Below are 17,250 nucleotides of genomic sequence, written 5' to 3'. Positions count from 1 at the left end.
CATAATAAACAGCAGCGCTTAACACTGCTATTATTAGGCAGACATAAGTGCAGCGGTGGTGAATCAAATCAAGACTCAAAAATCTTCCCATTGTTTTTATAATAATTATTATAATTAATAGTCACTAATTATAATTAATAGTCAGTTAAGTACCTCCCGATACTTTTCCCGAAGCACACTTTCAGGGACCACGCCGACTTCCCACACAGACTGTGGTATTGCTTTCAACACTGTTGCCACTAGTTTGTCGCCGTCGCCTAAGTTAATTGAAATTAAGGTAATTATACATACTTCCTAATTTATTTATGATTTTATAATCTTTATTATATAATGTAACCTTTTTTTCTTAACCAGGGGGAAACCTTCAAAAGGTACCCGACGACGTGGGAGCGACGCCGGGTTATGTGGGATTCTTACCGCACTAAAACCCCCCCGGTGGCTGTCCTTAACGCTTGTTGGAGAACTCCGGGATCTCCGACGGAACGCAACCGGAGTCCAAGCGCGATGCCCCGATCGGGCTCTCCCCTGGGGGAGCAGTTTTCGCTCCTCCCGCACCATCTGGTGTTCACGACGGTATGATGCCACACACACCGCCGTCCTTCCCGGGATTGCTTGTTGGACGGTTCGAGCTCCCACTCTTGCCGCCCGCAACGCCGGAAACCCGCTTTTAGTCGCCTCTTACGACAGGCAGGAGTTACCGTAGCCCTATTCTAGTCCCGGAACTACAGGGACAATATAATGTAACCTAATATATTAATATAGTTTATCATTGTTTTGCAGTCGATTTGCAAGTGGTCACTTACTCTAATAGACATCGTTATTCAACCTCAATTAGGATTGGAGTCAGGGCTGGGCTTGATGGTATGGAGGCCCTGGGACAACAAAGGAGTGGCGTCCCCTTATTATTTTTGGTATTAAAAGAAACCACGTCTTTTCCGGCGAGTCTATCAAAAAAATATTTCAAGCAAATAAATTTATTTCATGGACGGGACGTCATAGAAATAATTGTGACATCGCTATCGCCTATACACTTACTGTTTGGAATAAAGAAACTTATATGTTGCAGACCCGTCGTCATCATCGTCAAAATTGGATTTATGTTCTGTATTGTGGAAGCCCCCAAAATCCGGCCCTGATTGGTGTCGTTACCGTTGTTAGCCTTACATGCATTGTTGGTACGCTTTGTGTAAGGCTGCAGACGGACTGCATTTTCAAGCAACTGCTGTTACAAGGCAGTTTGGTATACCGATGATGCTTAAAAATGAACCACGAACCTATGAACTACACCTTACCAGACGCCTTCTCGATTGCTTTCAATTCCTTCTCAACGTTGACGTACGGCTCGCCTTTCTTGATAGCAGCGAGAAGCGATGTACCAGCGATATACAGCTCTTGCGATCTTCGCGACTCGCTTTCAGCCTTCAACCGCGCTAAAGAAAAGTTAGATTAAGATGAAGCTCGCATCATCGCGCAGATCGTATCCGATATTCAAAGTTAAGAAACGCCGTGCGCGGTCGACGTTTGGATGGGTGACCGTTAGTGTTTATACAAAATACATGTTTCGAGTTGCACATTACGCTGTCGGTCCGGCATTATCATTTCGTAGCAGTTGTTAAACCTTGTCTGCCACATGAGAGGTTTTCAGCATCAGTTCTATAAGCATAAGAAATTTGACACCTAAACTAATTTAAGAGTGAAATTATAATAATACCTAGGCCATATACTGATAAAAAAAAATTCTATATAAGTATATAGGAGTAGCAGACGAGCATGCAGTCCACCTGATGATAAGTGGTTACTGCCGCGCATTGAAGTCTGTAATCAACCCCAGATAGGATTGATATCCCTACCTCAGGTCGGCCACAGATGCGCCACTACCCCTTAGGACTGAGCTGGGACGCCTAGGAAAAGTATGTCTCCCTTACCACACCCTTCAAACTAGAACACAGAAGCGTTGAACACTGCTGTTATGGGGCAGAAATGGGCTTGGCAGTGGTGCTGCCGGAGTCGAACCACAAAGGGTCCTACCACCTTAAAAAAACATATACAATGACCATATAACATAGGTGTATATTTCCGAAAACCGCATAGAAAAAAATGTCGGACTATACCCACTAAGTACAGTAACAGAAACCGCGCAATTCATTACAATTTCATCGACGTTTCCACTAGATATTTCAATATCCGGCTCGAAGGACCAAACGCCTTGAAGCATGAACCAGTTCTTATTGACAAGCGTGACTGCGTATGACGGTCAATTGCGTTGATTAATTCGTATACGATGAATTGAAAACTATTCGTATGTAACTCTTCTACAAAACAATCTATATATGTAAAGATGAATGTTTGTATGTCCTTTATACAATCGTAAACTATGCATTTGATCTTGTGATGAACTTAAGCAAAGTTGTTGTGCATGAGCCCGCGAAGGTTTCTGAGTTGGTACGAGCAATTTTCGACAGATAACGCCTCGTTCATTCCAATGAAGAAACAAATTTTCAGTTATATGTATATTATTTTTTTTAAACGCGAGCGAAGCCACGTGTGCTACTAGTATATTATAAAAACTTACAGCTTAAATAATGCAACAAAAAATTCTATGCAACACGATTTTGTAAAACAAATATTGCTAATATTCTTAAATCATACTTATAATTGTATTTTAACAATTGTTAGGTGCCATTGTGAGGGCATAGCCCCCGAAAGAAATTAATAACTTGATATATTCCTTAAAAACCCGATGTCGATGTCTTAATCTTAAACGTCGGAAATTATCTAATTTTACCCTAATTTTTCGACATGTGCAATGTGCATCATTATAAAAGTACAAAAAATATAATTATGCTCAAGGAAAACTGAACCTGTATCTCTGTATAACCTATATCTATACATGTTTACATATTTATTTATATATTTATTACTTTATCCAAGCCTTTGAAGATATTTATCACTTTGACCAAGTTTTATGTAAGAAATATCTTGGAAACCGCAAAACAGATTTCAAATTTGGTAACGTTTATAACGCAAAGATAAAGAAAAAGTATATTAACGAATTATGGTTATTTACTTCAAAATATTTAGGGTTCCCGCAAAACCAAAGAACTTCGCATTACTTACTAGGTACTATTGAGTGCAAAGTAAACCGACTGTGAGTCTTTATTTAGTTTTTTCACAAACTTTTTAGTGAAATCCTTTAAAGTACAAGTAATAAATTACAATTTACTAAGTAAATATTTCACTTATCACCTTCACATTTATGAACTCAATTTGTAAACCTGTTTCGGGTCTATGAACCATGACTGCGTGTGAATCAATTGCCTCAAAAACACACATTTATAAACATAATTCAGTTTTACTGTCACTGCGTAATGATAGCACTATTTAATTTAAGGTGGTAGAACCGTCTGTGGTTCGAATCTGGCGGCACCACCGCCATACCTATGTCATGCATCATAGCAGTAGTGTTAGACGCTGCTGTGTTCTGGTTTGAAGAGTGTGGTAAGGGAGACATACTTTTCCTAGGCGTTTTAGCTTAGTCCTCAGGAGTAATGGCGCATCTGAAGGCCGACCTCAGATAGGAGTATTATCTTATCTGGGGTCCATGGGCCGCAGATGTCACTTACCATCAGGTGGACTGCATGCTTCTCTGCTACTTCTATATTACATATAAAAATGTTCATTCAAGGTAAAATTTAGTGATGTTACGTATAGAGGCGTATAATGTATTGACTGTTTTTACCGATAAATCTTAGGCTTTTACAATAACATATAGTTATAGTATATGTTATTGTAAGTTTATGTTATTGTAAAAGGCAAAATAAAAGTTTATAATTAACAAAGTTTACGATCTGTTCGAAAGGTAAAAACTATCCAATTAATCATTTTTTGCTGTTTTTGTCAAATTTCTGCGGTGGCCAATTTTCAAAAATAGAAGGACCTAAGCTCCTCTCCCCAATACAAAATGATGTATTTATGTCTGTTACTAGCATTTTAGAGGTCGGAAAAAATCAAAAATAAGATAGAATCTTAACTGACTTTCAACTGATTTCGGAGATTTCATACCATTAACCTATTTCTCCATATAAGAAGACTACTTCAACTTCATGCAATCATCAACTTACTAGCTAGCCTACCTTTAGCTGAATCAAGTCAATGCACAATACATTACATTTTCTAAATTATTGTCTATATTTTTGAAAATAGATAAAACATTACCGTTCAGCTTATCTTCAACAACTTTTAACTTGAGTGCCATGTCATTGAGCTGTCTAATGAATACCTTCTTTTCTGCATCAACTTTTTCCGACACCATCGTGTTGAAATTACTCATCATCTGTGTTTGAAGAAGAAAGATAAAGAAAAAGAAACAACTGCACTTAAACACGTGTTTCCATGCTTCAAAGAGCAAGTTAAAACCCGTTATTAATAATTAATCTGTCGAATGTTTATTCTTCATTCCTTTATGGATACGATTAACTTATATAATTGTGTATATATTATAGTTAACTTCTATTGTGTGCAATAAATAATATTTTATCTTCATACTAGAAATTGTTTTTCAATCTTTGGTAAAATCTGAACAGTTTGACTTTTAATAATGGACGTAAGCCTCCAGCCCCGGCTACTAACGTTAGTCGCTGTTACACCGTCCCACAGCTGGGCACAAATCCTCTTTTAGAGTGAGAAGGGTTCAATTTTGGAATAAAATTTGTCGGGAACCTTATGAAGAGCTTCAAACCATCACGTGATGGCCAGTAAACCGTACCTTTCTCTACCAATCTGTATTGAATCATCTTGATATACCCTTCAAATCAAATCAAATTGTTTTTATTCAAAATAGGTTCTTTACAGAGCACTTTCTAAATGTCACTACATCTACCTACATTCCTTTTGCAGGTATGTAGAAAGAGCCATATCCAGCAGTGACATAAAAAAGTTGGAACCCTATTACCCTCAGGTCTCAGGTCTCCAAACTAAAAAAATCTTTCCAACTGGTCGCAATAATTTTCAAAGTTAGTCTCGAAAATCTTCGAATATTTTTTTTATATTACGAACATTATTATACTTACTTTTGTTCATTTTGTTCATTTGTAATAATTCATTTTATATATAGATATGAGAATACAAAGTATAACACCTAAAAAAAGCTATAATCCTACAAAATAAAAAAAAACAGCTACAATTATATTCTACTTTAATAGCTGTTTTTGTAACCCTAGATCTAAGCAAACGATAAACTTTAATGATTATTACATCGTCTTCCTTTTGCTTTAGTCTCTGCTTCAATACTTCTTGGTGTCTTTCACACTGTTTCTGCAATGCATCTTTCATTGTTTTCTCGTTACACGCTTTTAGGTCATCGTACTGTAAAAAATACCATTTACGTAAGAATAAGTTATAATGAAATAACAGTTATAATGATTGCTAGAATATATATTAGCTTTAACGCTATTTATAACTTTTTCTCAAATATATGAAATAATGACTACTATTTAACATTAATAATCGTACTGTAATATATACCATAGACGTAAGAAATAACTTAACTGAAATAACAGTTATAATGATTTCTAGAATAAATATTAGCTATAACGCTATTTATAAATTTTTCTCAAATATATGAAATAATGACTACTATTTAACATTAATAATCGTACTGTAATATATACCCTAGACGTAAGAAATAACTTAACTGAAATAACAGTTATAATGATTGCTAGAATATATATTAGCTATAACGCTATTTATAACTTTTTCTCAAATATATGAAATAATGACAATACTATTTAACATTAATGATCGTACTTTAATATATACCATAGACGTGAGAAATAACTTAACTGAAATAACAGTTATAATGATTGCTAGAATATATATTAGCTATAACGCTATTTATAACTTTTTCTCAAATATATGAAATAATGACAATACTATTTAACATTAATGATCGTACTGTAATATATACCATAGACGTGAGAAATAACTTAACTTAAATAACAGTTATCATAATTGCTAGAATATATTATTATATTAGCTATAACGCTATTTATAACTATTTCTCAAATATATGAAATAATGACAATACTATTTAACATTAATGATCGTACTTTAATATATACCATAGACGTGAGAAATAACTTAACTGAAATAACAGTTATAATGATTGCTAGAATATATATTAGCTATAACGCTATTTATAACTTTTTCTCAAATATATGAAATAATGACTACTATTTAACATTAATTATTAATATATTTCTCGAAATTAAGAAAATTAAAATTCAGAATAAGCTTGGTGGTAATGCTACCTACAAATCACAGATAGTATAATGTATTTTATTTTATAATGAAAAATAAACATACACTCCACCTAATTCAAAGTAACCGCTCCCGCTCATACATCTGTAATCACGCCCAAATAAGAGTAGACTCCTACCTGAGGTAGGTCACAGATGCGCCGCTACCCCTGAGGACGTTGGAACCTCGCGGAAAAGTATGTCTCCATTACCACATCACCAAAGCAGGACACAGCTGCCATACACTGTTGTTATAAGGTAAAACAGGTGTGCCTGCAGAGTCGACCCACTGTTTATACCCAACAGTTGACGACCTGCGTGGCGGAGCGGTCACCATACCGTTCTGACGCGCCGAGAGTCCCGGGTTCGATCCCAGGCCGGACAGACATCTAAATAATGAATTTAAATTTCAGTTTCTGGGTCTGGGTGTTTGTGTATTTGTCTCTGTGTGTGTCCATAGCACCCACGATACAAGGAATCCTAGTGGTGCTGTGAGTGTAGACTGTAGAAAGCGTGTAAATACTGTAATTGTGTCATAAATTACCCTTTGTTTAAACTCTTTATCCATATCCATTCTTCTCCGTTTGATAGCGGAGTCGATGAGACAATCCCTTGCTTTCTTTTCTTTTTCACTTTGGCATAGAGCTGTAATATTTATAATATAATTCGTATCACACGAGCTACCTCGTAGCAATGATAACCTAGTGCTTAAGAAACTCAGCCTATCCATCGAGAGGTCCAAGGTTCAAATCCCAGGCACACACTTCTGATTTTTGGACCTTGCTTAAACGGTGAAAGGAAACATCGTGAGGAAACCTGCATATCTATATTTGACCTGCATTAAAAAACATTTGCCTAAAATTATTCACCGTAGATATATCGGACGAATCCAACGGCATCTCAACAATCCCTCAAGCCATTTGCGATGTAAGGCGTGCTAAAGAAGTAGACATACATAGATTTTTTTATAATATAGGAGTAGCAGACGAGCATGCAGTCCACTTGATGGTAAGTGGCTACTGCCGCCCATGGATATCTGTAATCAACCCCAGATAGGATTAGATATTCCTACCTGACGTCGGCTACTGATGCGCCGCTACCCTTGAGGGCTAAGCTGGAACGCCTCGGAAAAGTCTGTCTCCCTTACAACACCCTTCAAAACGGAACGCAGCAGCGCCTCACACTGCTGTTATTAGGCAGAAATAGGTGTGGCGGTGGTGCCGCCGGAGTCGAACCACAAAGAGTTCTACCACCTTAAAAAAATACGACCACATAGATCCAAAAAACATTACCCTCCGCAATTGGAATTAAAATGTCATATATTCTCACTTTCAATTCCACGATCGACTCTCTCAGACATTCCCGCTACGACCTCTTCTAGCTCCGCTTTCAGTTTTTGCGTCTGAAAAACGTATTACGTAACTAATATACTACCAGACAATTCATGTCAAAGGTGTTGTATCAACTTTTTAGGGTTCCGTAACTAAGGGGTAAAAAGGGAATCCTATTTATTTATTTATTTTATTTATTTATTTATTTATTTACTAAAAACTTTCATCTAACATTACACGTCAACCTAATGCGTTAGTGTAGTGAAATTAATTAAAATATTGTAAATTAAATATTAATTGTTAATAACTTAAAAATTACATTCAAAATTCAAATTAGTCAAAAAATTATTAGCCTTCGATGTCTGTCGCAGCGCTCTATCTCTTGAACTGTGTTACACTTGAATTTTTAAAGTATGTATAAAGGTGGCTGCTACAACAAAAAATCCAAAAAATAGAAAGAGGTTGAAATAAATGGGTATCTCGATATAGAAACCGCTATTTTTGGACGTTTCTCGCTTTATCTATTAAATCGTAATAGGTAGACGGTTCAAATTTTCACAATGCATTTACTTCAATGGCTGCTATAATAACAACTACTTAAGAAAAAAAATGAACATTTTGGTGGTACGGAACCCTCAGTATGCGAGTTCGACTTGCACTTGGCCAATATTATTCATAACTTATAACAATATCTTACCGTCATAACTAAAGTCAGAGCTGATGTCATAAAGAGGTCAGAATTCGCTTCTTGTGTAATGGTTTAGCATTGAATTATAATTTAAATAATAAATAATGAACTTATGTACCTATATAGAAACGCAAAATATTATAATTTCTGTCTGTATTAATAAAGAAACTATAATTAACTGTCTGTACTTAATTTTTAATAAATTATTAGGAAAAATAAAATTTAACTCTATGGCCTTGGTCTATGGTTCTTGCAAATGGCTGTCGCTGTATTGAGGAAGAATAAAGTCTTTACTAGTTCCAAACAATCGTTGTTTTTAATTTCGTTGCCCATAACCCAAGTGGTTATGGGCCCAGGATACTCTGAAAATAAAAATACAGAAGAAAGTTGCATAGAAAAAGTTACAATCGTATTTGAAAGAAATTTGACAGAACAAATGCAACATGGATTCCAGGCGGGCAATGAATCTAGAAAAATTTGATGGAAATAATTTTCGTCAGTGGAAGTTTCAGATAAAATGTGCTCTAAAAGCGAAAGGAATAGATATTTCGAAACCAAAACCTCATGGAGAGTGTACAGAATGGCTCAAAAATGATGGCATGGCAATGTTCATCATAACCTCTTCGATGGATTTCAAACAGATAACTCTTATAGAAAATTGTGAAACTGCCGCTGAAATTATGTTAAAATTAGAAACAATCTACGAACAAAAAAGTGAATTGTGCAAAATGTTAATCCACGAAAAATTCTATCAGTACAAGATGTCACCATCTGACAGTATAGCTCAACACATTTCAAAAGTGGAAACCTTAGCTAAACAATTGAAAGAAAGTGGTGAAGCTATCAGCGACATGGCAATCATAACTAAGATACTGGGAACTTTACCTTCGAAGTATAGAGCACTGCGACAAGCATGGATGTCTTTGGATCCAAAACAACAGACTATTGTTAACCTAACTGCACGTTTATTAGATGAAGAGGCGAGCTTAGCAGGTGAAGAAGAGCAGGAGACAGCTTTCCTTGTTGCCAATAAAGGATGGCAAACAAAGCCAAAACAAAGTAAACAAGTAGCGAGTGACAGAAATACAAGTCAGAGTAATAAGTCAAGTAAACATAGGTTTGAATGCTATAACTGTGGTAAGAGGGGGCATTTCGCTAGAGAATGTCGTGCTCCTAAAAAATCCAATACTAGAAAACCTCGGCAAGAAGGTGCAGATATGTTAGCGTTTTATGTGGAGAATAATTCATGTAATACTGAAGAGAATATTTGGATTTTAGATAGCGGTGCCTCTGCCCATATGACTTTTAGAAAGGATTTCTTTTTGGAACTCTCTGAATGTAACCAGAAGACATTGACATTGGGAAATAAACAATGTGTGGAAGTATCTGGCATTGGAAAAGTATTGATACAGAGATATGTCAATAAACAGTGGGAGACTAGTGAACTGCATGATGTGTTATATGTTCCAAGTTTAAGAAGAAACTTATTCTCTGAAGGGGTGATAATACGAAAATTATACTCTATTGTGAAGAAAGACACAAGTGCACTGATTTACAAAAATAATAAGGTTGTGATGAGTGCAAGTATTAAAGAAAACAATTTGTACGAGTTGAATATAAAAACAGTGGTTCCAGATACATGTAACTTAGTTCAAAATAGTCAAAGTGATATGAAAATGTGGCATGAAAGGTTAGGACACATTAATCTTAAACAAATTAAAAACATGAGTGCAAATAGTGTTGTGACAGGACTAAAAATGATTGACAATGGACAAAGTAAGTTTGTGTGTGAAGCGTGTGCATATGGGAAGCAAAGCAAGTTCCCATTTCACAAATCTGAGCGAGGTGAACTACAGCCTGGTGACCTGGTTTATTCCGATGTTTGTGGACCTATGAGTATCTCGTCTGTTCAAGGTATGAGATATTTTGTACTTTTCAAGGATGCTGCAACGAGTTACAGGCATGTATATTTTATTAAACACAAAAGTGATGTCTTGGAAGTCTTAAAAAAGTACAATGCTATGATTAAAAATAAATTTTTGCATAATATCAGAATATTACATACCGACAATGGAACAGAGTATGTAAATAAAGCTTTTATTGAGTATTTAGACAGAGAGGGGATAGTTCATGAGCGTACTGCTCCATATACTCCAGAACAAAATGGACGGGCAGAAAGGGAAAATCGTACCATAGTAGAGAGTGCACGTTCAATGTTATATGCGCGTGATGTTCCATTGGAGCTTTGGGCAGAAGCTGTACAATGTGCTACATATATATTGAATAGAATACCCTCCACTCAAACTCCAAATACAACAGCTTATGAATTGTGGAACGGGATCAAACCACAATTAGGACATGTTAGGGTGTTTGGTAGTATTGGCTATGTTCATGTTCCAGATCAATTAAGAACAAAGTTAGAGAAGAAAAGCAGGAAAATGATACTTGTTGGCTACGACAACATCAACTATAGAATGTATAATATGGATACAAAGAAAATAACTATTTCTAGAAATGTAGTGTTTGATGAACATCATATTCCAAGCATAAGGAAAAATATTGCACAAATAAGTATTATTGATGAAGAAGATTCAAATATAAATGGAAGTGGAGCACAAGAATCTAATGCGCATAATAAATTGGATGATACTCTAGTGAATAGTTCGGCAATAGATAGTGAAGATAGCATGCTTAGTTGTGATGGGAGTAACACTGATGACCCTGACTATGAACCATCACAAGAATTGTTAGATACAACAGCACACACAGTTAATTTGAGACCACGTATCAATAGAAATTATGAAGCAAATCTTGTAGAGCTATCATTGCCTCAAACATATGCAGAGGCATTGAATAGTCCACAAAAGAACAAATGGTCAGAAGCTATCAAAGAAGAGTTGTTAGCACATAAAGAAAATAAAACTTGGACTGCAGTTAAAAGGTCTGATCAACGAACCCTTACTACGAAATGGGTCTTTACCTTAAAGAAGAATGAGAATAATGAAATTGTGCGCTATAAGGCTCGTTTATGTGCACGAGGATTTAATCAAATAAAAGATATTGATTATCAAGAAATATTTTCTCCAACAACCCGTTATGATTCTATTCGAGTTGTACTTGCTGTTGCTGCAAAGAATAATTTACGAATTCAACAGTTTGATGTAAAGACTGCCTTTTTAAATGGGCATCTTGAAGAGGATATTTTTATAGATATACCTGAGGGTTTGTCAATTAAAGGTGATTTTGTATTGAAATTAAATAAATCACTGTATGGTTTAAAGCAAGCACCTAGATGTTGGAACAAAACATTTACCGAGTTCTTGTTTAAATATGGTTTTGTCCAATCTCAGGCTGATCAGTGTATTTACATAGGCCTTTTTAATGGTACTAAAGTATTCTTAATAATTTATGTTGATGATGCCCTTGTAATATCATCAGATGAACAACTTATAAAAGAGATAATTGAATATTTAAAACAAGCTTTTCAAATTCAAATATTAAATTTCAAATATTTTGTGGGCATGCAAATAGAACATATTAATAACAATATATACATTCATCAGGAAAATTATATTAATCAGATTATTGAGAAGTTTTGTATGAGTGATGCAAATCCTGCTAACACTCCTGCAGATAGCAATGTTATTATTTCAAAGAATTCTGATGAAATTGTTGTTGATTTTCCTTATAGAGAAGCTATAGGTTGTTTATTGTTTTTGTGTTCTGTCTCAAGGCCAGACATTTCATTTGCTGTTAATGTATTAAGCAGATATGTAACCAATCCAGGTCCACAACATGTAAATGCTCTTAAACGTGTAATTAGGTATTTAATAAAGACTAAAAATTTGTGTATAAAGTACAGTGGAGAAAGCAATGATCTTGTTGGATATTCAGATTCAGATTTTGCTAATGATATTGATACACGTAAATCCACTACAGGATATTTGTTTATGATGAATGGGGGACCAATCACATGGTCCAGCCAGAAGCAGAAGACCGTTGCTCTTTCCACTACAGAGGCTGAATATGTTGCTGCTAGTGAATGTACTAAAGAGATATTGTGGTTGAAGCAGTTATTGTCTGATTTAGGTGAAAGTTATGATTGTATCACATTATATGTAGATAATCAGAGTGCCATCAGATTGATAAAGAATCCCGGGTTTCATAAGCGAACTAAACATATAGATGTCAAATATAACTTTGTACGGGAAACCGTTGATATGGGTTTAGTTAAAATTAATTATGTTCCAAGTAATTGTCAATTAGCAGACATTTTGACTAAAGCATTACCCACTCAAAGTTTTACTTGTTTAAGAGATCAGATTTTATTTGATGTCAATTGATTTTTTTTTTGTTATTAACTTGTAAATGGAGTTAAATTGTAGTGGGAGTATTAGGAAAAATAAAATTTAACTCTATGGCCTTGGTCTATGGTTCTTGCAAATGGCTGTCGCTGTATTGAGGAAGAATAAAGTCTTTACTAGTTCCAAACAATCGTTGTTTTTAATTTCGTTGCCCATAACCCAAGTTAAATAAATATTATGATTTTTTTCATTTCAATTAAACTTAAATTTAAATTAAATATTTAACTTTTTAGACTGATTGGATGACGTAATTCTAAATGATTTAATTTTGTCAAAAAAATATAGTAAAAAGGGCTATTAAGGTTTCGTACCCAAAAGGTAAAAACAGAAGCCTATTAATGACTGAGGCTCTACAGCCTATGCGTCTGTAACAGGTGTATCTCTTAAACCGTAATAGATAGACACTTGCACGGGTAGGAGACTCAGAATGAGAAGGATTAGGCCATAATTCACCGCGCTGGCCAAATGCGAATGTGCGAATACACTTTGCTTACCTTTCAAAACTTTTTTAGATTATCTACTTACCTATCTATAAGTATTTATTTATTACCGGTATTTGATTATGCCAGATAGAATTATCTACTTTATCATCATCATCAACCCATTACTGTCCCTCTGCTGGGTACGAGTCTGCTCTCAGAATGGTCTCCTCTCAGCCGTGGACTATGGCCTTATCCTTCTCGATTAGGTCATAGTACACCGCGCTGGCCAAGTGCGAATTGGTAACTTCACTTACCTTTGAAAACATTTGTTTTTTAGATTATCTATTTACATATCTATATGTGTGGTGTATCAACAAGTCCGCATCCCCGTTCAGTTGGAGCTTCTTATGTGCGTACCGGTCTTCAGATCGGAGAACATGTCTTCATTTTGCTAATATCTACAATTTGCTGTTGCGACGTAACTCGTTTCTATATTCAGAACGGACTAGAAGTTTGGCGCGAGCTCTACCTACTCAAACTCAGATTTTCCATTATCTAAAATCCCGGAACTATCTTGGGATTGAAGGATTATCTGTAGTCAATCCCGACATCCCGGGTTTTGATTATGCTGAGACTGAATTCTCTACTTACATATCTATAAGTGTGGTGTAACAACAAGTCCGCATCCCCGTTCAGTTGGAGCTTCTTCTGTGCGTACTGAAGGCCGGAGAACATTGTCTGGTTCTCGTCAGCGTACATGTTTATAAGCTCCTCCACCTACAAAATATAATGAACTGCCTGTCGCACTTTTTTTTTATAATATAGGAGTAGCAGACGTGCATGCAGTCCACCGGATGGTAAGTGGCTACTGCCGCCCATAGACAACAATAATCAACCCCAGATAGGATTAGATATACCTACCTAAAGTCGGCCACAAATGCACCGCCATACTTATTCGAGGCATTCCAAGTTATTCTCCAGGAATACGAAGACCTCAAATACTCTTATCGTATTTGGGGTTGATTACAGATGTCCATAGGCGGCAGAAGCTACTTATTATCAGGTGAAAGCGGTGGAACGCATGCTCGCGTGCGTTCTATATTATGTAAAAATGTTTAAAGCTTCCGAAGTCTACTATTCCACATTTAGTTTAATAGATACGAGTAGTCTATTACTATCCCTTAAACTCTTTTCATTCTACAAGACATTGACGTTTGGTTGATGATGACGTCATACCTTCTGCCACTTATCATCAAGGGCGACAGACAAGTCATTCTCCCATTGGTACTTTATGAGTGCCGCTTTGATCCGCTTGTGGTAGTCACTCATCAGGCACTTGGTGTTCTCGATAGCGTCACGGGAGGCCTCCACACCACACTCTAGGTAGCGGGTTAGTTCATCTGGAATAAAGGTGTTTGGGTGGTTCTGTTTCTGTTAATAACAGCAGTGTTAAGCTGTTGTGTTCTGGTTTAGTAAGATTGTGGTAAGGGAAACATATTTTTTCGAGTCGTTCCAACTTACTCCGCAGGTATAGCGGCGCATCTGTGGCCGACCTCAAGTGGTAAACTAATCTTATCTTGGGTTGATTATAGATGTCCATGGGCGGCAGTAGCCACTTAACAACAGATGGACTACATGCTAGTCTATTACTCCCATATTATAAATAAGGTAAACTTGAAAATATTAGTTTTCGTTCTCAAAACCTGAGGCCTCCGGATTTGAACCACAAAGGGAACCACCATCAAATATATACAAATAAATAAGTATAGATCTTACGCGAGGATATCGTCCGAACCAATAAGATTGAAATCTGGATCAATCCACCTCCGTAGACCATGACAAGTTCAAACTAATTCCTAGTAAATTAATAATCAGGAGTCTATTTATAGTCTGATTCAGAATTAAATGTCCAAACGCGCTATGAAAACGTGAAAACATTCGAGTTCGACCACGATCACGAAAATGAATAACATCATCTACGAAACTTAAAAATAAGCGGCACAAAAATTATTTTGAATAATAATGTTACCAATATCTTATTTTAATTTTCTACCTAATAAACCTTTTTTTTATAATTATTACTGTATGGAACGAAATTGAGCTAATATAAATATTGGAAAATGTGAATTGATCTTATTTTTTTTTAGATTATTATTTTAGTATCGTTGTATTATTTTAATATCGTCAAAAATAAGAACCTACCTTTTGAAACGTATTTTCTGGACAGGTCACCTTTGTTTACATTTTGGACACCTTTGTTTACATTTTGGATACCTAATTATGAATCGGAGTATGGTTACCTACTTCGTTCTCTTACCCATTTGAGCGGTAGCATACACAGCTTTCTCCACCATATCTCTAGTGGCGTCCAAGCGTTCCGCCATCTTTGTGTGCAATTCCTTCACTTTCGGAATCGAAAAGTCCAACATCGTCTTTTCAACTAACTGAAATAGACAAAAAAAATGATTGAAATAGGTACTCTTAGTATGGTTAGAAATTATTTACTTTAATGATAAATGAATGGACATTGCGACTGAAATGTCTCCAATAATTAAATATTTGCTTGTGATCAGACATATATTGGGGCATGCAAGAGTAAAAGCAAAATTCAGATATTTCGGACCTACCCCATTTATTAAAATAATATTTTTATTTTTAATAGACATTTGTTAAACATTTTTAAGTGTCCAGCTTTTATGGTCAAGCAAATCAAGAGATAGAGCACTGTGACAAACGGAAAGACGGACAGCGGAGACTTAGTAATAGGTTTCCGTTTTTACCCTTTGGGTACGGAACCCTGAAAAACTTCAAATATTTAAGTTCTACCTTATTATAAGCAGCACAAGCTTCTTTCGCACTGTTATAATTGTTTATAGCCGTTTCACCGAACTCTCTTAGACACTCTTCAATTTCACAGATGTTTTTGGTAATCACGGGAGGAGGGAGTATTTCACACACTGGCGGTTGCTTGGGTCCTGTAATATGAATTATAATAAACACACATTTCGAAGGTGGTAGAACCCTCTGCGTTACGAATCCGATGGCATCACCGCCATACCTATTTCTACCTAATAACAGCAATGTTAAACGCTGCTGTTTTTTGGTTTGTACAGTGTGATAAGGGAGACATTCTTTGCCGACCTCAGGTTCCTACCCGATATTCCTATATCTAATTCTATCTGTGATTGATTACAGATGTCTATGGACGGCAATAGCCACTTATCAGTTAGACTGCACGCTCGTCTGCTACTCCTATATTATAAAAAAATGATCACAAGCGTATTATAGTAAATAAAATTTAATAAATCTTACCGACAATTATATCTTCCTTTGGTGGATCAGGGACAACTAGAAGAAATGACATAATGAAATAAATAAAGCAATAACATAACCACGGAACAAAGAATGAAACTTTTAACGTTAATAAATAAGCAATATGACCTTCTTAATGGTTTTAGTTTTTGGTAGCCTGTAGGTGGTAAAAACCTATTTCAACCTGTGACGTCATCTGCCACCTCTATTTCTTAATAATATTAAAATATTAAGACTGTAATAAAGGGAGAGACAATTATACGGCTATTCTAACTCCTCAAGAACTCCAATCTTGCCCGGGATCAAAACTAAAAAAAAAATCAAGATAAAAAATTGCGGTCGACAAAAAGGGTTATTTAATAGACAAAGATTGGAAGCACCCTTGAAGCTTTATTGCTCGTGTTGGGTGGCGCCGCTCTTGGGACTGATTATAGATTCTCTTAAGTGGCGAAGGTTTCTTACCCCAAGTCATCACTGTTAGGCACGGGTCTCAGCTCGGAATAAGAAGGATCAGGCCATAGGCCACCGCGTTGGCCAAGTGCATATTAGCAGAGTTGACATAGGTACCTACGTTTGTTTTTTTTGTATAAATCTCTCAGGTGTGCAGGTTTGAAAATTCTGAGTTGCGTGCCTGGGTTTTGAGCCTTGGAGACTTCGATTATGGGCAGAATTTCAACCTATTGCTATTTGCTATTACTGCTTTATCACAAGAAAGGCTACATATTTGTGTGCTACTGCTCCAACAATAAAAAAAATGTTAATAATTATGAACGTTCGTTAAGTAATCAAATATGAAATAAATAAAAAAAGAGAATAATTATTATTAAAAAAAAAGAC

At 35.8% G+C, this 17,250-nt stretch overlaps 1 protein-coding gene across 1 annotated transcript in view; it reads right to left on the bottom strand.

The window, feature by feature from the left end:
* The window catches only part of LOC140744639 (uncharacterized), a 43,230-nt gene that overhangs the window by 3,281 nt on the left and 22,699 nt on the right, over nucleotides 1-17,250 (bottom strand). Inside the window, exons 24-34 of the mRNA XM_073076261.1 lie at nucleotides 16,414-16,449; nucleotides 15,928-16,076; nucleotides 15,419-15,545; nucleotides 14,338-14,501; nucleotides 13,753-13,878; nucleotides 7,626-7,698; nucleotides 6,841-6,941; nucleotides 5,254-5,364; nucleotides 4,216-4,333; nucleotides 1,293-1,430; nucleotides 154-257 (exon numbers count right to left, since the gene is read on the bottom strand). Coding sequence (XP_072932362.1) covers nucleotides 154-257; nucleotides 1,293-1,430; nucleotides 4,216-4,333; nucleotides 5,254-5,364; nucleotides 6,841-6,941; nucleotides 7,626-7,698; nucleotides 13,753-13,878; nucleotides 14,338-14,501; nucleotides 15,419-15,545; nucleotides 15,928-16,076; nucleotides 16,414-16,449 — 1,247 coding nt within the window. The remainder of the gene's footprint in view (nucleotides 1-153; nucleotides 258-1,292; nucleotides 1,431-4,215; nucleotides 4,334-5,253; nucleotides 5,365-6,840; nucleotides 6,942-7,625; nucleotides 7,699-13,752; nucleotides 13,879-14,337; nucleotides 14,502-15,418; nucleotides 15,546-15,927; nucleotides 16,077-16,413; nucleotides 16,450-17,250) is intronic.

The sequence above is a fragment of the Epargyreus clarus genome, unplaced genomic scaffold (genome assembly GCF_041222505.1).
Source record: "Epargyreus clarus isolate Ecla_fem2 unplaced genomic scaffold, WU_Ecla_fem_2.2 ptg000002l, whole genome shotgun sequence".
Taxonomy (NCBI): Eukaryota; Metazoa; Arthropoda; class Insecta; order Lepidoptera; family Hesperiidae; genus Epargyreus; species Epargyreus clarus.
This window is presented reverse-complemented; position numbering and strand designations above follow the sequence as displayed.